The sequence below is a fragment of the Canis lupus genome, chromosome 19, assembly GCF_048164855.1.
Source record: "Canis lupus baileyi chromosome 19, mCanLup2.hap1, whole genome shotgun sequence".
Taxonomy (NCBI): domain Eukaryota; kingdom Metazoa; phylum Chordata; class Mammalia; order Carnivora; family Canidae; genus Canis; species Canis lupus.
This window is the reverse complement of record NC_132856.1, coordinates 20,751,747-20,776,730: the sequence shown is the minus strand read 5'-3', so window position 1 is coordinate 20,776,730 and position 24,984 is coordinate 20,751,747. Positions and strand designations below refer to the sequence as shown.

Here is a 24,984-nt window from a genome sequence, read left to right as displayed (position 1 = left end):
AGAACTATCGTGTCTCTGAGATGTACCATTAGGTATCGTGTGTCTGCTTGAGAAACATGAGCTACCTACCAAACTGGATACACTTAGTTTAACAAGCTCACACCTGCAAAAGCACCATTGTGGTCTAGAGCTAGATGATTTGATCAGTGCCCCCAGAAACCTTTGATGTACCCCCTCCCAGGAGCACCCAATGGGCTTCTTTACATCTGAGGGAGAGCAGGTGCCGAGGTAGGTAGGAGGGAGCTAGGCTTCAGCAGTTACAAATACCGGTAGGTACCCACGAGGGCCAGACAGGTAACTCAGGATTGACACATCAGGTGCCATCTCAGATAAAGATGACTCTGTCGTAACTTGCACTTGACTTTTTTCTTTGTCTCACATGATGCCCACAGCCCATCAGAAAATCCTTTTGGCCATATCTTGAAACTCTATTTAGGATTTGACTTCTCACTCTCTGAGCTGTAACCCCCTGATCCAGGCCACCGTCACAACTCACCCTAATTACTAAAATGCTGTTCTAACGGGGCTCCCTACTTCCCCTGCCCACTTTAATCGTCTGTTCTCAGTGTGGCCCACAGTAACCATTTCTCTAAGTCATATCATGTTGCCCCTCTGTTAAAGCTCCCCAGTGGTGCCATCTCACTCAGTAAAATCCTAAGTTCTTCCAAGGGCAAGCAAAGCCCCAAATGGCCCCCGTCCTTCTCTATCCTCCTCCCCAGTTCTTCTTCCTTGTGTTGGCCCTGGTCGAGCCACACTGGTCCCCTGCTCTTCTGGAAATGTGCCAGCCTGCTTTATTCTCATTTGCTCACCTCCTTCTGAGTGATGCTTTCTCTACAGCCCTATTTACAATTACAAACTCCTCTGTACCCGAGACCCCTGGTTCCTTTCCCTACTTTATTCTTCTTCTGCTTATATACTATATAATCAATATATTTGTCTTATTTATTATGTGACTCCCTCATGAGGCCAGAAATTTTTGTCTGTCTCAGTCACTGCTGGTCACAACCTGGCACCTAGTGGACCCTCCATAAATGTTTATTGTATGAATCAACTGAGAATGTCGAGAGTACCTGTAAATAAGTGCCACCTGATTTTTCCCTTGTAGAATGCAAGCCATTCATTCTTGCTGGAGCTGTCAATTTTTTTAAAAGACAGAAATGCAGAAATTTGGGGCACCTGGGTGGCTCAGTTAGTTAAGCGTCTGCCTTTGGCTCAGATCATGATCTCAGGGTCCTAGGATTGAGCCCTACATCAGGCTCCCTGCTCAATGGGAAGTCTGCTTCTCCCTCTCCCTCTTCCCTGCACCCCCACACTCATGTGCATTCTTTCTCTCTTTCTTAGTCTTGCTCTCTCATGTAAATAAAACTTTTTTAAAAACCTATAGGAAGAAATGAAAAGCACTATAAATATTACACATATGAGCAAAAAAAATAATAAAAGACTAGATTTGTTCTCATTTCCATAAATAAAATAAAATAAATTGATAGGCTAAGACCATTTAAGGTGTGCTCCTTGTAGGCCAAAGTCTTAAAACATGACCAAACATTATGCTGGTGAAAGTAATAAGGGGCAAGAGGCATCCTCTTACATTTCTGGCCAAAATCTAAATTGGTCCATTTCTAGAGAAGTAGTTTGGCAATATGTATCAAGCTTACAAATGCATGTATTCTTTGACTAAGGAATTACATTTTAATGAATTTATCCTTACTAATACACTCCTGTGTGTTTGAAATGAATTAAGATAAGGAGGTTTCTCATTGTGACACAGTTTGTAATAACAAAAGCTTGAAAATAACCTAAATGTCCTACAATATGTAGCTAGATAAATTATGGTAGAGCCACACAATGAAATGCTACACGGGCATCAAAAATAAGTAAAATCTGGATCCCTGGGTGGCGCAGCGGTTTAGTGCCTGCCTTTAGCCCAGGGCGCGATCCTGGAGACCCGGGATCGAATCCCACATCGGGCTCCCGGTGCATGGAGCCTGCTTCTCCCTCTGCTTCTCTCTCTGTGTGTGTGTGACTATCATAAATAAATAAAAAATAAAAATAAAAAAATAAAAACCTAAAAAAAAAAATAAGTAAAATCTTTATGCACTGATATGTAAAGTCCTCCTACATGATTTTTTTTAAAGCAGGCTGATAACATTGTGTACACTACACTACCATTTGTAGCATAGTAAAAGAGAGGAAGGTACGTATTTATTTAGCTATTTATTCTTACATTATAATAAACTTCTGGCACAACATGGAGCAGTCCAGTATCATCAGTTCCCTCAACGAATGGGACTCGGTGACAAAATCACAAGGAAGAATAAATTGTCAACACATTACCTTAATATATTTTTATTTTTAACCACATAAATATTTACTACATTAAAAAGAAAAGAAATCCATATTACATGCTTAGAAATCTCCCCCAAAAAGATACCCATTATAGTATTATTTCTAATAAAAAGGGGAGCAATCTTGTGTGTCAAATAATAGAATATTGGTTAAATAAAAATTTTACCCTATTTAAGTTTATTCTGGTTTTATAGATTTCCAGTACCACTTTTTTGCTTTTTTTCTCTCTTAATTAAACATATGGCCTCTAACATCATGTTGGAATATCTCCATTCTTCAGATCTTTATAGTTTTTTTTTTTCTAGACCTTCTCCAGTAGAGTCTTTTTGTTTTGATGAGGAGTAGTAACATTTTGTCAAAGAAAGTAATGATAGCTTTAATAAAATGATGACTTAGGGCCAAGAAAAAAACTAGGGTAATCAAGTCAGCAAGGTTCTTTTGAATGAATGTCTACATAACCTTTAATTGATTAAAGCATTAATGTTGTAGGCTTTTATTCAAGCCTTATTAGATAATCAGCCATAAAGAGAAATTTGTACTATTTCACGTGGGTTCAAATAGCTTTCTCTTCCTCTCTGATTCTGTAATTCTGAATTAGCTTTTTATTGGAACACCACACAGTCTCTTTTCCCTGAAAACACATTCTAGAAAGTGACTTAATCTTGCTATAACCTTATTAGCTAAAATCCAGCAATCATTAGCATTATATCTGAAATCTCTTTGAATTTTTGATACCTATATCAAACAGTGTGCATGTTCATCAATTTTAAATATTGGGGATCCCAATGGAATATTGTCTTAGCTTGCCAAAACAAAATACAAAACAAAATACAAAATACCATAGATTGTTTGGCTTAAACCATAGAGATTTATTTTCTCACACTTCTGCAGGCTGGAAGTCAGAGATCAGGGTCCCAGCATGGTTGGGTTCTGGTGAAGTACCTCTTCCAGGCTTGAGATAGCTGCTTCTCATCGTTTTCTCACATGATAGAGACAGACAGCAAGTTCTCTGGCATCTCTTCTTATAAGGGCACAAATCTGTTCAGGAAAGCCCCACTCTCATGATCTAATTGAACCTTAATTGCCTTCCACAGGCCTCGTCTACAAATACTATCACACTGGGAATTAGGGTTTCAACATATGAATTTTGAAAGGACAAAGACATTCAGCCCATTGCAAGTGTTGTTATGGTATTAGGATGATGTTAGGCCAGGGATCCAGGAAAATTCAAATCCTTCCTTAATTAAGCTACCACTAAATTTGGGGAATAACAGCAAAACAAGGCAGATAACACTATCACTAAGACTTTGAGGTCTCAAACCCCAAGGCAAAACTCTGGTAAACTAAGCAGTTAGAGAAGGAGAACTCAATTGCTTTAGGCAGCTGGCTTGAATGAACTGCAGCAGGGTTAAAAATCATAGCCCATGAACCGGAATGGTTTTTACACTTCATATGGTGAAAAGAAATCAGAAGATTTTGTAGCATCTGAAAAATTACATGAAATGCAAATTTTAGTGTCCATGAATACAGTTTTATTGAAACACAGCCATGCCCATTCTTTTCACATTGTTGTCACTTTTGTACTACAGTGGCAGACTTGTACTGTGGCAACAGAGTGTTGCATTTACTCTCTGACCCTTTAGAGAAAAAGTTTGCCAATTCCGATCTACAAACAAAGCTGACCAGTGGCTTGTTTCGCCTATTCCCAAGACTAAATCTTAGCTGAAAATGTTATTTCAAAAAGATGTAGTCATACCCATCAACATAGAAGAAACAGTCCAGAGTCAGAATATTTACTCCAAGCCTGGCATGAACTGGTCTAGAGACTGTCCAATTCATGTTACCTAATGCCAGACCCACCTGTTCCAAGAAAAAACTAAGGGAGGACAGATGGCTTCATTGAAGGATGAAAGTAGAAGAGAGGGCCTCCGTCCATGTGCTGATGTTGGCATTCCTTTGAGAGTTCAAACCTTAACAAATATAGTCTAGGATCCTAGAATTAAACCAGTCTGAATTAAGATTTATTTTCCTTTGAGTCTCTACCCCTTGATTAAGATTTATCCCTGAAGTCAAAGGTGACAGGAGGAATGGAAACTAAGAAGGGTACCCTTTCTAGAATTCAACATTGACCAATGAAATTGGTGGCGCTGTTGATATATCAGACCACTTCCTTTGTTTCTGATTTTTGTTTTGTTTTCACCCTCTTCCCCGCAAACTCCCAAAGGTGATTTTAAAGGATGTGGATTCTCTTCTTTACGTGGACACTGATGTTCTCTTTCTGAGACCTGTTGATGACATCTGGAAGCTTCTGAGGCAATTTAACGCCACACAGCTTGCAGCCATGGCTCCTGAACATGAAATCCCCAAGATTGGCTGGTACAGCCGCTTCGCTCGGCACCCTTTCTATGGCTCTGCTGGAGTTAATTCAGGAGTCATGCTGATGAATTTAACTCGCATACGAAATGCTCAGTTTAAGGTAAGGAAATACTGTATATTTCATGTTTAAAAATTGGGATTTCTTTAGGTATTTCACCAGTGATTTTCCTAGATTGTCAGTGTATTGATTCTGGAAGTAGGTGGCTTGTAGTGGGATGGAAGGAGCCAGGGAAGAGGAAAATATTTGGGAAGCTATGAAATATTGTTCAGGAAAAGTCCAGGTGGTTATGGAATTTAAAGCTTCAGCAGAATTGTTATTCAGGAATGTTATGTTGCATTTCTAAATTCTATAATGTTTGAACTATGTTTATACCCAAAGCTTCAAAAACCATGAAAAAGTCTGTGGAATTATCCTAGGGATATATATAAGTATACAGAGATATTTGTACAAGGCTGCTCATGGCTCATCTTTTATCCTAGTAAAGAACTGGAAAGAATCTAAATGAACATCATTGGAGAACTAGTCTAAAATTTTTTTTTAAATGCATCATCCTATTAAGAATTAGATCAACCTGGGATCCCTGGTGGCGCAGCGGTTTGGCGCCTGCCTTTGGCCCAGGGCGCGATCCTGGAGACCCGGGATCGAATCCCACATCGGGCTCCCGGTGCATGGAGCCTGCTTCTCCCTCTGCCTGTGTCTCTGCCTCTCTCTCTCTCTGTAACTATCATAAATAAATAAAAAAAAATTAAAAAAAAAAAGAATTAGATCAACCTAAAAAAAAGAGAGAGAGAGAGAGAGAGAGAGAGAGAGAATTAGATCTATAAGTAAGGTAAATAAGATCTCTAAAAAGTATCAAGGAGAGGAAGTTAAAATGCAACAGAAATCATAGTACCATAAAGTATGATCTCTTTTATGGCTTAGAAATTTCCAGAAGAATACCTAAGAGAATACCTAATTCTCAACTGTGGATATTTCTGGGAAAAGTGGGGGTGGAAATGGTAGGAGGATGGAGGAAGAGTTTTTTACTTTTTAATTTTATCTTTGTATGCTGTTTGAATATTTATTCTATGAATGTGTTGCTTCTATTTCAAAAGCAAATTATGTTAAGACAAGGAAAAGGTGTTTTCCCTTACTTTAATTCTGCTATTTGTATTTTGTTCCTTCATTTCTGAGGCAAGAATTAAGCATAAGAAAAAAAGGTTCAATTTGGGCATGATTTTCTGAGTAGAAACTACAGCCCCAACTACTGGTTCCTAGTCCATCAAGTATCCATGTGTTATCATCCATCTGGCAAAACTCTAAAGTCCAGCTCTAGTTTTGCATTGTCCTGTGTGTTGAGGCCCCAGGACTCCTTGTTTGTTTGCTTCATTCCTGGGGGTTTAGGGGAACCAATTCCTCAACACCATTTCTTGGTCGACAAGATGTATTTGCTTTGCCTCAGCCGCTCTGATGGTTTTCTCTTTTCCAGAACAGCATGATTCCAACAGGCTTGGCTTGGGAGGACATGTTGTACCCTCTGTACCAGAAGTACAAGAATGCCATCACGTGGGGAGACCAGGATTTATTAAATATTATTTTTTATTTCAATCCAGGTAGGCTCCCTTGCAAGAATGCCATTTGTGTAGGAGTCCACCCACCTCTTCTCACAGAGCACATTCCAGTCTGGTCTACCATTGACTGAGCCTGAATTGTGTCTGGTGTTCCCCTATGAAGTGCGCTCTTTCATTCACCCCCTGCCCCCCAGGCTTCTGCCCGGGGGCGGCCCTCATGCTGCTGACACAAAAGGCCAAATGTTGAAACCTCCAACACTGGACTCCATTTTTGGAGAATATCTTTTAGATTTTGCCACACCATTCTTCTAAGAAGTGTGGTCAAAATTAGTGGCAGGGCACAGAACTGAATGAGAACATTATAAACTAGACATGAGGCCCTCCATGGCTAAACAATTGCTAGATTGAAAGGAATGGATTCTTGGGATCCCTACAGCTAAGTATCTTGTTCATGGTTAAATGAGCCTAGAATAAGGGCCTAGATTCCCCAATTCATTTTTCTTTTCATGTGAGGCAAAAGAAATCTTTCTTACGTGGTTGTATCACTGATTTGGTGGAGTTGGGGGAGGGAAGGAGATGAAAATTTCTGATCTGTGTTTTTTGTTGTTGACACCTAAAACAAATAAAATTTTTTTCTTTCCTCTTTCTTTTTCTTTCTTCTTATTTAGTATTGTTAAAATCAAAACCATATTTTCTCCTCAAGAAAGATTTTTTTGGGGGGAGAAAAAGCACTCGTTACCCAGACTATTCAGCTCATTTCTTTGCTTTACAAAATCCTAAAATAGAGACTATTTTATAGTCAGTCTATAAAGACTTCGGCCTGTGATAACCTGTCACCCTGGAAGCACCTACTAAGTAATTAGATTTTTTTTTAAACAAAACTCTGAGATAGAACCTAATCTCATATGTCTTCAGATCTAGAAGGAGCAAGTCCTAGAAAAGAAAAAAAAAAGCAGATTGAAACAGTTTCTGGGGGAAATCCCCAACTGCAAATTCATTAGATGAAGGGAATATCTTGGCTGTTCACTGGGGGCATGTTTTATTCCATTTCCCTCTGATAATAATAGGGACGTTATGGTCTCTACCTCCTCTTTTCTCCTCCTAAGCAGATTTTGTCTTTTTTTCTAGGTGGAGATGGATTGGTTAGGACTCTTGGCTGCATGTGAAAGACCCCCAGAGTTAGCCCAAGCACAAAGGATACTTTTTTTTTTTTTAAGATTTTACTTATCTATTCATGAGACACAGAGAGAGAGAGAGAGAGGCTGAGACACAGGCAGAGGGAGATACAGGCTCCCCGTGGGGAGCCCGATGCAGGACTGGATCCCAGGACCCCAGGATCAAGGCCTGAGCCAAAAGCAGATGCTTAACCACTGAACCACCAGGTGTCCTCACAAGGGATACTTTTTTATTAGCAAACTGGTGTCTGCTAGAAACTGAGGCAGGAAGGCCAGCAGGCTCAGCCCATGACCTGAAGCAGGAAAGGGTAAATGATAAGGAGGCCAGGGTAGACTTGTTGTCTTCCACTGACATTGTTTCTTCTTCTCTTTGTGCCCCTCATTCTCTGCTCCTCAGGCCTCAAAGCCAAGTACCAAGGTTTCATAGTCCAGGTGCAGCCACATGGAGAGATTAACTCTATCCTCTTTCCAAATTCCCAGGGGGTGAAACCAGATGGTTCCAGCACGGGTCAGCTAGGCCAGGAGCATAAGGTGAAGAAAGAATGGCTGACATTTATTATTTACTAAGTGCCAGGTGCTGTTCTAAGCATTATCTTCTTTAATCCTTGCAACCACCCTGAGAATATAATCCCCTATAATTTTTATAGACAAAGGTACCAAGGAAAAGAGAGTTTGGTAATTTGCAGCACTGCTAATGAGTGACAGGGCAGGGGTACAAATGCAGGCCTCTCTGACTTCCACCCTCTGGGTTTTGGGGAGAGGGGAAATTTTAAGAGAGAGAATCCTAGAGAGCTGGTGCACATCCCAAGATGTAAATCTGTACTGAATTATTTGTCCTTTAAATATTGCCTTTTCCTCTCTGTTATGTGGCTAAAGCTATCTTGTATAAGCCCATCTGGACATATTCCCAAATAGGAATTCTAAAGATTCGCAGTTTCCTCCCCAGAAATCCTCTTAGCCTGTTGCAGATTATTTGAGGACGTGATCAGTGAGTAAAGAATACTTGAAGGCAGTTGTAAGCAGCTTTGCAATTAGACAGGAGCCCTTGTATTTAATTGGAGCTGAATACCAGCTGAGTTTGATGGCTTCTGTACTCCCCATCTTAAATCCATTGAGTCTTCAAATATTATCCAAGAGTTTTGAAGTTGTTGTAAACCCTGGTTCTGAGCAGTCCCAATAACCCAAGTTTTCTAGCTTTCGATTGGCAAGTTCTTAGGTTACTCCTTGATTGTTCTTTGTGTGACCTACATCTGATTGCCCTTTTTCATACTTTCTCCAGATACTTTATTAAACACAAAATCCTTGAACTGAAACCTATTCAATATCCTCCACATGATAAGCTTTTTATTTGTTTATATTGTGATCATTTTCTATAAGCCAGAAAACTATTTTGAAAAAAGATTGTTCACCTTTATCCCTAGAAAGGAGAGAGGGAGTGGAGGAGGAGGAGATTGGCTCTGACATGGGACTAATATGCTTGTTGTTATGGTCCTTTCGGTTACCATGGACGAAGAAGCAATAAACAAAAAACCTGAGCACATGTCTGGAATGGTATTATTATAGCCTCATGTAGTTAATAACACCACTTTTGAAAATGTGTTTAAAAGTCATTAGTTTAAGGGCACCTGAGTGGCTCAGTTGGTTAAGCATCTGCTTTCTGCTCAGGTCATGGTCTCAAGGTCCTGAGATTGAGCCCCTTATCATGCTTTCTGCTCAGTGGGGAGTTGGCCTCTCCCTCTCCATATGCTTCTCCCCCAATTCCTCTCTCTCTCTCTTTTTCTCACTCTCTCTCAAATAAATAAAATATTTTTCAAAGAAGTCATTAGTTTAAAAATATTTTACAACTCTTGCCATAATTAGATAGTCCATTTCTGTGGGTGTGTAATTGCAGGACTGGGTACTAGACAAGAGGAGAGAGCTGGAGCTCAGGAGGGACATGCAGGTTGCTCAGCCTACAGGACATTTCCTGGCAGGTGAGCCAAGGTAGCTTCTTCAAGGGGTGGAGGACGAGCTCACAATTCTACATATGAGTTCGAGTAGAGAGCAGAGTTCTGTAGGAAGGGTTGATTTGACCAGAGCCAGAAAAGCACCCTACACAGATTGCTTGGATTAATATGTTTATGTTCCAGGGAACAAAACTCAGGCCAGCTAGGGGACCAGGGGGTGGCCCTGGGAACACATGGGTCACATCGTGCTAGACCTCTTGGGAACTTGCTCTGGGAAACTGCTAAGGACCAGAGCTGATTTCTCCATCCCTCAGAGGCTCCATGGCCCCTGCCATCCTTGCTTCTCTCCACGCCTACCTGATTCCATTCTGTCTCTCAGCATTCTGTTTTACATGAGGCCCAGCTCTGAGCCAACACAACCTTACAAGCCCACAGCCAATGACGATGCATGTTCAGCAACAGCCCCCTTTGCTTCCTAATTCACATTCTTGAAGAGATAGAGAGATTTGCCTGGCCCTGTTTATGAAGTGATTCCAAACCCAGCTATAAATTAGTTCTCTTTGGATGGGAAGACTACCCATGATCTGGTCGTCAGGAGCCAGAAGAGCAAGGCCATGCAGCATCTTCCTCTCTCAGACAGGAACACCTATGTCTCTTCCTTCTTCAGGAACAATTTCCAAAAAGGTGGGCTTTGGGCAGGGAAGGAAATGAAACCAGCCAAGTATGGGTAACCAGGCAGGGCGTCAGCCAGATAGCAACAGTAGGATTCTGCTTACAGAGAGAGAGAAGAGCTGAAACGCTCATGGAATACACATAGATTGTCATGGGTTATACAAAGAGTGTGATGGCAGAGAGTTGTGAGGGGTTTGGTGGGGCCACAGGGAGCAGGACACACAGTCACATGGGACAGCCTCTTTGGTGGCCCCCTTAGGGCCTCGTTCTCATCCTGCCAGGGTCACTAGAGCCCTATATTCTGAGTGTGTAACCACACTGGATCTTCACCCTACCCAAAGCTCCCAGCATCTGGCAGTGGTGAGTGTGTTGTGGGCTTCACAGGCCCAGCTACCTAGTGTTAGGATTGTTCCCAGAAACTGGTAACATCTTCTTGTTCAGGGAGCCTGGGAGTTTCATGAGCTCTGATAGCAAAGTCAAGAGTGAAGACTGTGGGATATTTGTGGGAAGGGGTTGTATCTACTTTTTGTCTCTAGTGTGCAAGGCTTAGTACCTAGAACAGAGTTGGTCTTCGGAAGTGTTGGTTGGTTGAATGAATGGATTTGAGAGGATAGAGTGACAGAGGGAAGTGAATGGAAGAGAAAGTCCACACCAGGGAAAGCGAGGAGAGGAAGGAGAGGGAGAAAGCAAGAGCAAGGAGGACACATGTGGTAGAGGAACGTGTAAGTTCCATTTACTCATTCATTCAGCAGATACTGTTTGACTATCTACTGTGTGCCAGCCACAGTGGTGGGCACAGGGGATAATGCAGCGGACAGAACGGACAAGTGCCTATTTTCATGAAACCCACCTTCCAAATAACAGCAACTAGTTGTTACAAATCATGGGTTATAATAAATGCTATAAAGGGAATAAATGGGGGCACCTGGGTGGCTCAGTCAGTTAAGTGTCTGCCTTTGGCTCAGGTCATGATCTCAGGTTCTGGGGATGGAGCCCCACCTTGGGCTTCCCACTCAGCAGGAAGCCTGCTTCTCCCACTCCCTCTGCCCTTCCCCTCACTGCTTGTGCTCACTCGTTCTCACATGCTGTCTCTTTATTTCTCAGATAAATAAAATCTCTTTTTTTAAAAAAAAGGAATAAGGCATCGAGAGAGATTATCAAGGCTGGAGGGAGAGAATTGCTTCCTTAGATTGTGTTATCAGGGTAGTCTTCCTGGAAGAAGTAATTGTCCTTTTGTGGGACAAGGTGCATTCCGGAAGAAGGAAGAAGAGGTTGCTGGGAAACCTCAGGTCCAGAATGACACATTAGAGAAACAGAACTAACAAACAAAAATTAATGATGCGTCCAACAGCCTCCATTCTGTTGGTAGTGTATCAAGCGAGTAGCAAGCCTGTCTCACCAGGAAGTGAAAACAATCAGGCATGAGCTGCTCCATGATCTTAGAGAACCCGAGAGTATGAAATAATCAAAACGTAAGGAGCAATCAATTCACATGGTACTTTGGAAATAGGAGACTCTGGAAATAAATGTAGACTCCTGAAGCAATCGCTAAGGGATTTCAGAGCCTGAGATAATCAGTTAATGAGCTTCTTTATCTATGTAAAATGGAGAGGAAAATAGCAAAGACTCAGGATTTGAAGAGGGGTTAGCCTGAAAAAATATTTTAAAATAAATTGCAGTAGTTGGAGGCCTGGGGATTTGGAATTTTAAAACCACTCACCGTATTATTTCCTGAGCAGTGGAAAGTACCCTGAACATTTCCCCATGCTGTCATTTTTCACCATCAGATTTTGACAGCCCTGATAATCTTGCTTAAAATAGATCCATTTCAGAATGGTTATTGATCAGGTGCCAAAATAGCCATCATTAGTCCACTCTGCATGTTCATCAGCGGACCTCCATAGATGTCCCCTCTTTAGTCCGCCCCATGATGCTAGTGTGACCCCTCTTCTCCTTCCCCTGATTAACCAAATGGAAATTTCAAAATGTAACCCATGTAGAATTTATCTGTGAATAAAAAGACACAACTGTTATTTTTAACTGCCCACTCTTGATTTCCCTTTCTTTGGGTAACAGGGTTCCAGTTTTCTCAGGGGAATTTTTCTCTTCCTCCCCACTTTTAGTCCTCCCCCCCCCACCTGCTTTTGCATGCAGTCCTAGAGCCCCGTGGGCTCCTAACTCCCACTCACCCAGTCAGACCATATCCTCAGAACCTGAGTGTGGGGGGATCCAGGAGCAGAAAGTAGCCAAGGGTGCAGCATCAGCAGCAGCACTGAAAAGCTGACATTAATTAGTGCCCACCCCTCAGAATCCAGGAGCTGTCCCACTTCCTGACCCAGTTCAACTCTACCCCCAATTTTTTGAGCTACTCTCTCTCTTTCCAAAGGAAATTTTTTTCCTTCTTTTTTTTCTCCTTCCAAGCTAGAATCCAAGTTAATAACCTGCAATCCAACATAGATTTATCTTTCTTGAATATTTTAGATCAAAGCAATCTATTTATACGACAACTTTGCTACCATTATCTTACCCCTTTGAAGAGACTGAATTTATCCCAGCAAAATTGAATAGCTTATCTTTTGTAAAGCACACTCTGATTTCCAAACTCTTCACCATGATCCGGCCATTCTCTCCTCCTTGAATCCTCTTCCAGGCCTCCATTTTTGACTGTCAAAATCCCATCCTTAGTCTGTAAGTCTGAGTTTAAATGAAACTTTACTGAAATATCCTCCTTTCTATGAACCCTGATTTAAAAAAAAAAAAAAAAAACATGTTCATCTTGACTATACTGTATACTGTCTCCCTTACAAGAGTATGAATTCCCCAAGGGCAGCAGCCAAACCTTATCATCCAGTGACACCAATGTCTTGCATTGTGTGAATGAATACTTCTTGCAATTACATGCTCAATGTATTTTGCGTTTCTTCCTCTGAAAAATTCTGAAGGGGATTGTAAAGATGTGAATTGAATTCCATCTGGAATCCAGTTTCATATTTGAGATTCAACAGCTGGGTTTTAGCTGGTCTTCAGGAAATCGATAAACCCTGAAACTTATGAGCAAATGTTCTTAGATATACCCAGTTGTACCTTTTCAATGATAAGGTCTAAAGCTTTCATTAGATTCTGAGAAAGATCTGTGATCCATAAAAGGTTAAGAATAACTGGCCACCTGCATATCTAGAAACAACTGTGGTAAAACATTTATTACCAATGTACTAGGTGTCAAGAACTATGCTAGGCTCATATTTACCTTTACTTTGTTTTATTCTTCCAGTGACTTAATGCAATAGTTCTTATAACAGTAACTGGTAATTATTACAACTTACAGTTATCATATGCTTTCTATATGTCATGTACTGTTCCAAATAGTTGTATTTATAAAAAAAAAAAAAACAAATAGTTGTATTTATAAGCTCACTTAATACTCCCCAGAATCCTACCGGACAAGATATTTACAGCCCTCTGCCCCTTACAGATGGTGAAACTCAGTCTCAGAAAAATTATGCAATTTGGCTGAGTTCATGCAAGTAGTGACAGTCCTGTATACAAACCTGGTGAGTTGACTCCAGAGCTTGCTCCCTTAGCCATTTCACTATTAGCATAATAAACCTGGAGTTCAACCCCAGATGATGTAGCTTCCTTTTACTGCTTCTAAATTAAGGTCCAGATAACCCACCAAGCGTATACTGCAATGAGGCAGTAGAAACAAACTTTGAAAATACATTCGTCTGATTTCAAAGCCTTTCTATCTCACCTTCTGTCTTAGAGTACCCTCACTGGGCATGGAGGCTGCAAAGAAAAGAAAAGGTTTCCTTTGTAATGGGGTGCTAGACAACCTGGGAAGAGGCAAAACCACTCCCCCTCCATCACTGATCTCAAATGCCACAAAGGCAGGAAGCAGACTTTCCTCTGTCCACTGTGTACATAGCAGGCACTCAATAAATATTTGTTGATTCAATCAGTGTAGTTACAAAAACAGAGATGGATTCTAGGGCAATTCACTCAGCAGGGAACATTAGCAGGTGCTTAAGCAGGGATTACAATTGCAAATACCCAGACAGATATCATAAATGAGCAATGTGATTCACCGAGTTTCAAAAGGCCACAATTTGTCTGAGGTCAGACACAGTTTAAAAGCACACAAGCACTTTTAGATATTTTCACTCACAGAGTCCTCATGCCTATACAGTGCAGAAAAGTCACACAACTAGAAGAGGAGTTTAAATCTAGATAATGTGACTTCAGGATGAGCACTACTCTCCCCCAGCTGTGGATTATATGTGGGCAAGTGTGGAAGTGAATGCAAGTGAGGGCAGCATCATGGTTGAGAGGGGTTCTCCCAAGAAAAGGAAAATCTCACAAGGTGTTTGTGATTAGGAATTGGGGGGTGACTCGGTGTCACCATGGCCCATAAAGACTGAGTGATAGAATTATTATATATATTATTTATTATTATGTATATTATATATATTACATATATATTATATATGTGTGATGAACCCTTCATTGTTTGCTTTCCATCTCGAAGCTCTCTGGAAGTAGTCTCTAAGCAGTGGTCCTTTCCATGAGAAGGGATGGCCATCAGCCCAACCAATGAGCACATCGTTATATTTTTCTGATCGTTATATATTTTCTGACAGCAGTAATTGATTTGGCCTTTCCCATGAACAATGACACACTCGCCAAGAGCTTTGATCCATACTGCTCTTGCCCTGGCTTTTAAACACACCAAGCTGAGGAGCCAGGAAGCTCATAAGGGTCATGAATTTATTGCTAATTTTATAATCCTAGCCACCAAGAGGAAATTTTCTGAGTCCAACAGGATTAAAGCCAAGTTTCTCAACCTTGGCACTACTACTCTTGTGGGGGTTGTCCTGTTCACTGTGGAATGTTTAGAGTATCTCTGGTCTCACCCACTATGACCAGTGGTGGTCTCCTCCATGTATAACAACCGTGACCTCCCTCTAAACATTGCCAACTGGCTCCAGGGGAGGGCCCTGGCAAAAAACCACCAGATTAACACTACACATACAAGTACACCAATGTGCACGTGCTCACCCACAATGTATACAGTCACCTTGGCACAGGAACTTTTTTTTCTTTGATCTTTTGGGGGAAGTTCTCCCCTTTACTGTTGTCATTTTTTGTTTTTTCCTTCATTTTGATTTTGTTGGTTGGTTGGTTTTTTAATACAAAGAGGAAGCTCTGCTTCTACCTTGATTCCAATTTTCCAGGTCTGTCTGTTTCATATAAACCTTTCCAAAGAGTGAATTGTATGTGCCTACACTGTTGACCACCACTGTGCGCTTGACATTTGGCTGAGCGTGTCACGTGTGCTTTATAAACATAATCATCACGCTAGGAGGGAGTTCCTGTCCTACCCATTTTACAGATGAGGAAAGCGAAGTACAGGGAGGCTGAATTACTGGACCTAAGCTGCACTGTCTTTGAATGAGGGAGCTGGATTTGGACCCAGGCTGTCTGCTGACCTTTGTTGCCTTCTTGTCCCTGATCCGTTGTCTTCCTTCTTTGGGTGAAACCTACAACATCCCTCGTATGTGCCCCTTCAATTCCTGATCTCAAAATATGGACAAAATGTGGTAAAGCTTGGGCTGTGAGTTCCCATCACACTCGCGTGTGGTATGCGGGTTATAGAAACATTGGTTTAACCACCAGGCACACAGAGGAGAGCAGGCACTGACTGTGGACATGTCTCTCTCTTGTCACCGCCAGAATATCTCTATGTGTTCCCCTGCCAGTGGAACTACCGTCCCGATCACTGCATGTACGGAAGCAACTGCAAAGAGGCTGAGCGGGAAGGTGTGTCTGTCCTGCACGGAAACCGAGGCGTCTACCATGACGATAAGCAGCCAACTTTCAAAGCGCTCTATGAAGCAATACGGGATGTAAGTGTGTTCCTGCCCCCGGTCAGCAGACACATGCTTATTCGACATGAAGCAGGACAGGCGCTTTGGTCACCAGTACCTTGGAAGGCCAAAGAATTCCCCAGAAGCATTGAGTTCTGCCCCTTTGCCCAATCTCAGTCACTGCTTCACTCTACCCACTGGCTCCCTCATCCCATATCCATTCTGAATCTTTACCAGCAAGCCACTCATTTTCTCTTGGTTCTTAAATAAGTTCACTTAAGAGGGAATTAAATACCAGAAAGAAACCCTGTGCCACTTGCCGTAACAGAGGGGAACGTGTTAGGGTAAAGGATGTAAGAACAAAATGATTTTGATTCTGAGTCCAGCCGAGTGTGTTGCCCAGTTGCCAGCATCCTGTTGAACAGTCAGCTGTGGAGGTGGTTGATGAGGATCACGGGACAAACTGAAAGTACAAATCGAGTCTTTATTTACAAACTGCAGAGGTGCAAGCCAGAGGAAAAAGAGGTCCCAACCCCCCTGTCCCCCCCCCCATATTGTGTTTGTACCCAGCAGAGAGTACTATACTAACTGGTCCAGAAGATGCAGCCTAGAAGCAGAGATCATCTCAAGGTTCCTGCATCCTTATGGACCAGTAGGCAGGGGGAGGAGGAAGAAGAAGGGAAGGAGGGAGGAGTGGAAAGAGACCTCCTCCTTCCCTGGAGGCCTCCAAATGGAGGTGTCTGGGATAGGAATGCAGATATGCATCTGCGTGTGGCCTGCCCAGGGCAGGGGCCTGAGTTCTTGACCACAACCCCTTCAAGTAAACTACAGGCATTGCCTGCACCGAGTCTGGTGTCAGGAGGGCAGCTCCTCCCACCTTCCACAGGCCTGCCAGTAGCCCTGTCCTTCCCCAGGGTTGAGTCTGAAAGGCCACATGGAGGAGCTGGACTTCTCACAGCCTCAGGTCCTCTCTTACAACCTTGGAGAGATTGGTTAGCAAGTGTTGAGACATTAAAGATGCCCAGGAACTATCTTCTTGCAGTAAATGGGAAGGTTGAAAGAATCTTACTTTGGGGCTCACTACCTAAAATGCCAAATGTTGCCTGCTTTAACCTTTTTTTTTTTCTAAAGATTTTATTTATTCATGAGAGACACAGAGAGAGGAAGAGACCTAGACAGAGAGAAAAGCAGGCTCCCTGCGGGGGAGCCCGATGCGGGACTCTATCCCAGGACCCGGGATCACGCCCTGAGCCAAAGGCAGATGCTTAACCACTGAGCCACCCAGGTGCCCCTGCTTTTGCCTTTCACCCACACTTGGGGAAACACTGCTTTCCACATTGCTTTTTACCTTGAGATGGCTAGGGAAAACCAGCAATAGAGATTCGGCGATGTCCCTTTTGAAACGGTCATTGCAAGACATAGATAGAGTAGGGGTCAGCAAACTTGGGCCAGACCTTCCTTGCTGCCTGTGTTTGTAAGATGTGTGGGCTCTGAACAGTTTTGTAAATCACTGGGGGAAAAGGAAGACTATTTCATGACACGAGAAAATTATATACAATACAAATTTCAGCGTTCATAAATAAAGTGGTATCGGGACGCAGTGACAACCCATTCATTTCTGTGTTTGTCTGTGGCTGCTATCAAGCCACAATGCCAGAGATGTGCATTTATAACAAACTGTGTGACCCACAAAGTCTAAAATATTTACTGTCTAGCCCTTTATCGAAAAGATTTGCTGACCCCAGACATAAAGTATGTAGACTTAGAGGAGTTTTTCTTAAGAATCAAGGAGCCCTCGTGGTCTTACAAATGGGCTTTGGTGGGAGCAGATCCCGAGACACAAGAACACATTTTTGCATGTGTGAGAATTGTGCATCTTGCTAAAGAAAGTCTTTGGAATTCCCAGAATTTTCTCTGCAGGGAATGAGTTTAGCCGCATGTAAGCTAACACCAGCTTTCTTCTCCTGCATCTCCTGTTGTTGGTTTTCAAAGACCAGGTGATTTAATTACACAGAAAATTTGTCCTGCACTTAGTGATATCATCACTTTAGATATTCAAACACTGACCCCAGGGGCTGAGCCACTGAGGAGTACAAACACAAGTTAAATGAGTTTGCAGCAGTACATCAGAGCCGCTCTTGGGTTTCCTTTGTGATCTGTCAGCCCTAGTTTGGAATTGAGCAACTGTGATTCTTGAGTTACCATGTGTCTTGTTTGCTTTCTGGAGGAGCAGAAAGAAAGCCAAATAACTGGGCCGTAAATGATCCTGCCAAACATACTCAGCGATCACCCTCACGTGAGCTTAAAAGGACATTTGTACCAAGCATTTCAATCAAGAATATTACTAACCCCGTCCTGAAACAGGAACAAACACAGGCTCGCTCTTGGAAGACATGTGTCCCTTCTCTCTACAGGACTGCGCACTGCGTGTGGGGTCAGGGCTTGGCTCCGGGATTGACAGACCCCTCAATGCCAACATCCAATTTTTGTCCCTTTCCAGGGATTCATCATTCCTGGGCTTCAGTTTCCTCATCTGTGAAATGGAGATAATAATATTATCTACCTCATAAAATTGTTGTGAGGATTCCACAAAATGATGGGTTTAGGTTTTATTTACTTACTTACTTATTTAATTATTTATTTATTTATGTGTGAAAAAGAGCATGCCAGCTGGGGAGGAACAGAGGAGGAGGGAGGTGGAGGGGAAAGAATCTTCGGGAGACTCCACACTAAGCCAGCCCCAAGGTCTCATGACCTTGAGAGCATTGAGATCACGACCCTGAGATCATGACCTGAATGGAAATCAAGAGTCAGACACTCAACCAACTTCATGACCCAGCACCCCAAAATGATGTTTTTCTTAAACTTGGAGCACAGTGCCTACATAGGGTTGTGCTTAATAGTTAGAAGTTGTTTTGATGCTGGTAGTTTCACACTTACGTCCTTCCCTACCTTGCTCACATGGTCTCACTCCGTCTTGCTCTTCCTCTCTGACTATAAATACAACTTCTCTCACACACACTGTATTTCTTTCTCCCTTCATCTCTCTCTAAAAGTATTCTTCCCATCTGTCCCCATTCTCCCTCCATCTATCCCTCCATCTCTTCCCTCCTCTGTCTTTCACTTGTACGCACAAACCCTAAGCCTGTGTGTTTGTGTTTGTGCGAAGGAGAAGTGAGTCTTCTCCCTTTGGGACCGAAGGAAGTCATCTATCAAGTAGACATTCTGTCAGTAATTCTTGCAACCATCATCTATGACGAGCCTATTTTATGCAGGTACAAGTCTAGGTTCTAGGAATTGAGAAGTTAACAAGGCCAACAAAGCCTGGTCTTCATGAAGCATATACTGTGGGTGGAGGAAGCCAGGCAATACTCGTATAGACAAAGAAAGAAAGAAAAATTGTACCAGGCAGTGAAAGGTGTTAAAAGGGAACCAGAGCAGGGTGATAGGCTTCCCCTGTCACAGACAGGGAAGAGTGTTCGTGAGCTGGGGGCCTCCTCAAGCCTGATATGTGATTGGTAGAGGCAGCCATGGTGCAGTCTGGGGGGAGGTCCTGCTAAGAAGAAGAAGGAATAACCCAGGGAAAGTCCCAGAGGCAGGGATGAGTTTGGTGTGCCCAAAGAGCAGGGAAGAGGCCAGGGTGACCAAGACACCAAGGAGAGTTCCAGATCACATGGAACCTTGAGGACAAAAGGGGAGTTAGGAATCTTATTTTAATTGCAGTGGGAAACACCTGCAGGAAAATAATACATTCTGATTTATGCTTTAAAAATATCACCCTGGTCACTCAGTGCAAGGAGGCAAGAGTGAGCACACAAGGGCTATTTATGAAGAGTCACTACAGCCTTCCAGGTGAGAGCTGGGGCTGGCATGCACTGCGGGCAGAGGGAAGGTAGGCAGTGGTGGCCACATGCAGACATTGTTGTAAAGACAAATTTTACAGTGCTTATTGATAGACTGGATGAAGGATATGGGGGAAAGAATGAACCAAGGATGACTCCCAGGTTTTGACCTATTCATTTCCTGTCACTAGGGAGAGTGTGATGATAAAGAAGGTGATCAGTGGTCTAAACTTGTGCTGAGAAAGAAAACAGTTGTCCCAAACATGGCCCTTCTTGTGTTACATAATGCATAATCTCCTTCTGGGAAGAAATTCACATTTCTGATAAACACGCTTAAGCAATATTTCTGATGAACTTTAAAGGGATTAAAACTTGTTCTAGGAAACCAGACACCCACCCACTCTGTTGCCAGGCAAGCGTATACTGACCTTTCACCCTTCTTTTCTTCCTTTTTTTCCTAGTCTTTTTGTATAAAATTTCCTCGCCAACAATGAATCTTTGACTTGACCTACTAGAGGCCTTTTCCATTTCAACCGGATTGTAATAAAAATTTGAACATGCTCATAACCAAGTGGTCTGAAAGATTTATTTTGGAAAAATTCTGCTTATAAAGACTTTCCTTGGGAAAACAAGAGAAAAATCACATCAGTCAAATCAAAAGCCCAGTATTAAGTGGGCAGAAACCACCAACCAATATTTGGTACCTGAATTATTAAAAATGAAGTTCAGTAATGATAAATTTTACTAGTATCACCTAAACTCTTAACTTCATGAGATTACTATAGACGTAACCTAAAGTTTCTTCACTAAGATTCCAACAAATGGGCCCCTGGGTGGTTCAGTCGGTTAAGTGTCGGACTCTTGGTTTTGGCTCAGGTCGTGATCTCAGGGTCATGAATGGAGTCACACATCTGGCTCCCTGCTCAGAGGAGAGTCCCCTCTCCCCTTGAGATTCTCTCTCTCTTCCTTTGTCCCTCCTCACCTTGTGCTCTCTGTCTCTAAAATAAATCTTAAATAAGTTGTGACAAATGCAAAAAATATGAAGAATTCAATGTTATCTCGCAGTAGATTTCAAGTCTCTACTTGCCCCTTGCTTCTCCTCAGCAAGAGCATAAAATAGAGAATATCCTGTCCTTGAAGATATATTTTGGTCATAGATTTTAAGAGCTTTAAGGACCCAAGTAAATCTTTTTTTTTTTTTTGAAGTAAAGAAACTGAGGAAAATAAGTAATTGCCCAGGGTTGCACAGGGTTGAATCAGGTTTTGAATCTCCATCAAATGCCCAAGAACATCCAAACCTATGCTTGCATGTTTAATTCCCTGTCTCATTTTTTACTAAATGTAGTTTGTATTTAAAATGGCATTTCAGTCACTAAACATTTTGTTTCATTTTTTTAATCCTTTTTCAGTTTCCCTTTCAAGACAATCTCTTTCAATCCATGTATTACCCTCTCCAGCTGAAGTTTTTGGAGACTGTGCACACTTTATGTGGACGAATCCCACAAGTGTTTTTGAAGCAAATCGAGAAAACAATGAAAAGGGCTTATGAGAAACACGTCATCATCCATGTGGGCCCCAACCAGATGCACTGAATATTTTTCATATTGTCGCAAGTGGATTAGGCCTCTCGAGAATAAGGAAATGTTCATCTTTAAGCTGCCTGGATCTCTTTTGTGTGAATATTTAATGGTGCTCTCTGACAGTTGAGTTTAAAAGGCCTCGTTACATGTTGCTAAATTAGTTGCCCTTAAAAGGAAATATGCTTTAATTTTTTAAAAAATGCTATTTATCTCTGTTTTTTTGTTTTAAATTGTATTATTATTCACTTAACATTGTTCAAGCAGGTGGAGCTAGCTGTGAAAAGGAACTTTTGTGAGCCTTCCAATTCCTGTTAAATATCTGAGACAACGTCAGTGACATCTCATGTGGTGTATTAATCTAATATTCTTGAGACTCTCTCTATGCAATTGACTCCCCCATACCCCTCTTATAAAAGTAATACATGCTTGTTGTAGAACAGAAAAATGTTAAAAACCTGTAGGGAATACAGGTGGACCAAAATCAAAATTAGATTAAGCATGACCCTCCCAACCAGTGAAAAGATCGTTATGTTAATGGGTAGTTTCTTCTAGCCTTTTCTCCTTACTGCTTTATTTATTTGCTGTCTGTCTTTCCCATTGTGACACATATCTGAAACAGGTCATTGAACCATTTGAGTAAAAGCTGGCCCCTCAGTAAAAGCTGAGATTTTTCTGTAGAGACAAAAATTTAGAGAAAATGATTATGGTTACAGGGCTTTATTTAAAACACGTGTGGCAGAGGTATTCAGATTTCAGCTGATTGGGCAGTGTTAAAGGATGAAGCAGATCTGGGAGTGTTTTTAAAGAAAAACTGTTTAGATTTGTGGATGATTAAATTATAAGAAATATTTATGCAACCATACCTTCTGGAAGGAAATTCAATAGTTGTGTTAGACCCAAGGGGTCAATTTAGCAAAGATGTGATTTTGTGTTTACACACAGACAAGACTATTTTCTCTCTTAACTTACTTAGTAGGTGTGACCTTCTCTCTTCTTTAAACTCTTGATCAATAGGTGGAAATTAAAGGCCAACTCCAAACTTATGTGTACAGAATAGATGGTTCAGCTGATTCTATTGACAAGAAAATTCACTTCCTACCAGCCTTAGGAAGGTCTCTTTAAATTTTTTTCCTTCTCTAGGGTTACCTAACTGTTAGCCAAGGAACCAGGCAGGTTTTATCACCTAGCTACAGTAGAGGAAATTCTATATTCCCCCAAGGGATCTGACTTAATCCCTAGTTGCTCCTGTAGCTGATATCAGGGTAAAGCATTTTGCATAATGCTTTATCGCAAAAACTTGTGCAGAAATAATCTTTGATGTTAGCAAGAGCCTAATGAACTTAGTAGGGGCCTGTATCATCTCTGTTGAGCAAATAAGGAAATTGTAACACAAAGAAACAAGCACACCCAATGCAATTGCTGTTCTGTAAGACATAGAGATATGTATAAGATGCATCCTGTTTTACAGAGAATTTTTTGAAAATAAAAATATTAAATCTTCTCATCATATATAGACAATTATGTAAAAAGTATAAAATGAAAAATAATATTTTGTTAATGCAGATGTGGTGTTCTAAATAGTGGAACCCAGTAGGATATCATAGGTACTATATTCACAGAAAAAGTCTTACCCGCCAAAAATATATGAAGATCTCTGTGCTCCAAAGAAATATATAGATATCAATTAATATGAGTATGCAGCACCATTATGGTAGTAACAAATTCTAAAATGTTAGAGGAATAGCCTGTACTTTCCTTTTGGTCAGTTGGGCGGTCTGTGATTTGTTATTTCTGTTAAGGAAATTACCATTATGATGTGGAACTCTTCACTGTTATATTTTATGTTTCCTCAATTCACCATTAAAGGTGATGTCATTCGTTATTTTATATCTAAAGGCCATGGGGCAATTTTTGGATTGTCTTTTGGATGGGAGGAAAACACATCCTACATACCCACAAATGGAATTTTAGTGAAAGAGCCAGAATGTAAACATGATTCCCTGACTTCCATTTCAGTCTTTCAACTTGTTCAGCATGGCCAGTAAACCCTTACAAATGTCACTCAGATTTGTTAGTGACTTACGGACCTAAAGAAGTTCCTTTCATCCTTTGGTGAGTCCCACAAAAAAATCTGCTGTAAAGACTACAAATACAGGAACGCCTTTTCTTTTATGAGAGTCTGGTTTACCCACAACTCTTTAACTATTGGTTCTGGTCTAAATACACAGAACTGGATTCCAGCAAAGGGCTATGATAGAATTCTAGAACATTCTAGAATGATGCAGTATGAAAACGTGAAACCTTAGAATTTGGTGTGGTTTTTTTCCCTTGGAATTTCTTCATGATATCCTGAAATTCTAGTTGAGTTTGTGGAGAATTTGGAGAAAATTTGCTCTTCCAATCCCTGCTGCCTAAAAGTGCTAATTATTTTCTATTTAGAATGTTACCATGAGGCAATATTTTCTTTGCCTTTGGTAATTTCCAGACAAATATTACATTAGCGCCTTTGAAACCTGGGAACTGTAGATTTTAATTCAGTGGACTCCTAAATCATGCAGTCTGTGGTCTGAAGTTTGCCAAAGGTTGTGCTGCTCCATATGGCACATTGAATCTCTATGAGAAGAGCATGAGACTGGTTCATCTCCTCTTCTTGTTTCCTTCAGAATTCCGGTCAATGAATACAACTACAGAGTTCACTGGAGAATGAAAGAACACTTTCCAGTAGTAAAATATAACTATTTTTGTATGTATTGAGATTGAAACTTTCTGTAGTAGGATGACTAGAAATAAAATATTTTTCCTCTGAATTTTTTTCCAATACAAATCTCAGAAATTGTGACTTAGATTGAAAATTTCAACATTAAAAAAAAAATTAACTGCCTAGAAAATCTGTTTTAATTTTCCTTCAACTTCCTGAATGTCAGTTTAGCATTTAAGGGCGTAACACTCCAGCTATGCTATTTATTTGAAATCTCTATGACAGACTGAGTGCTTCCATTGCAAATTGTTGTGACTCTGATGGATTTACTATTTGAATGGATATTTATATGGACTCGCCAAAGTTTGAGAGTATTTATCTTATTACACTTATGGTATTCATAAAACAAGCAAGCCATATAAGACCTTACTTATTGACAGTCACAAAATAGTGCTCCAGTAATAATAATCATTCCAACCCACCAAGAAGAAAGGACAACATTCATACCAATTTAAGTTTGAGTATAAATATTGCCTGATATTTATACAAAAAAAAAAAGATGGATGCCTGTGTTGGATGAACCAACATGAACGTGACTTCATGATGGAAAAATGTTGGGTGCCATGGAGGTACAAATTGTTATATCCTCATTGAATAGTATGGTAAGCAAGCTTCCTTAGGTTTTTCTGTTTCTTGGATCTACCCTTTCATCTTCCTTTTTTTTTTTTTTCATTTTTACCTTTCCCTTCCTGTCTTTGATGTAAGCTACTGAGTAGTACCAAGAGACTTGGTGTTATTGACGGAGTGACAGAACTTGGAGACCCTTGTGTAGACAGAAGGAAGTTCTAATCCTTAGATGGAATCTATAAGAACTTTTCAAAAATTTTTAAAAATCACACAACACGTACAAAGGCATAGACACGCACCCACATGC

At 41.1% G+C, this 24,984-nt stretch overlaps 1 protein-coding gene and 1 long non-coding RNA gene across 2 annotated transcripts in view; one reads left to right on the top strand and one right to left on the bottom strand.

Moving 5' to 3' along the window:
• Positions 1-24,643, top strand: part of GXYLT2 (glucoside xylosyltransferase 2) — an 89,864-nt gene extending 65,221 nt beyond the window's left edge. The window contains exons 4-7 of the mRNA XM_072785375.1: positions 4,571-4,822; positions 6,192-6,315; positions 15,797-15,969; positions 21,182-24,643. Coding sequence (XP_072641476.1) covers positions 4,571-4,822; positions 6,192-6,315; positions 15,797-15,969; positions 21,182-21,364 — 732 coding nt within the window. The 3' untranslated portion in view covers positions 21,365-24,643. The remainder of the gene's footprint in view (positions 1-4,570; positions 4,823-6,191; positions 6,316-15,796; positions 15,970-21,181) is intronic.
• Positions 9,077-13,953, bottom strand: LOC140609971 (uncharacterized). The gene is made up of 4 exons (XR_012011744.1): positions 13,615-13,953; positions 12,906-13,002; positions 12,256-12,807; positions 9,077-12,073 (listed from the first exon to the last, which is right to left on the bottom strand). It is a non-coding gene; the product is annotated as an uncharacterized lncRNA (long non-coding RNA).
• Positions 24,644-24,984: the final 341 nt, after the last annotated feature.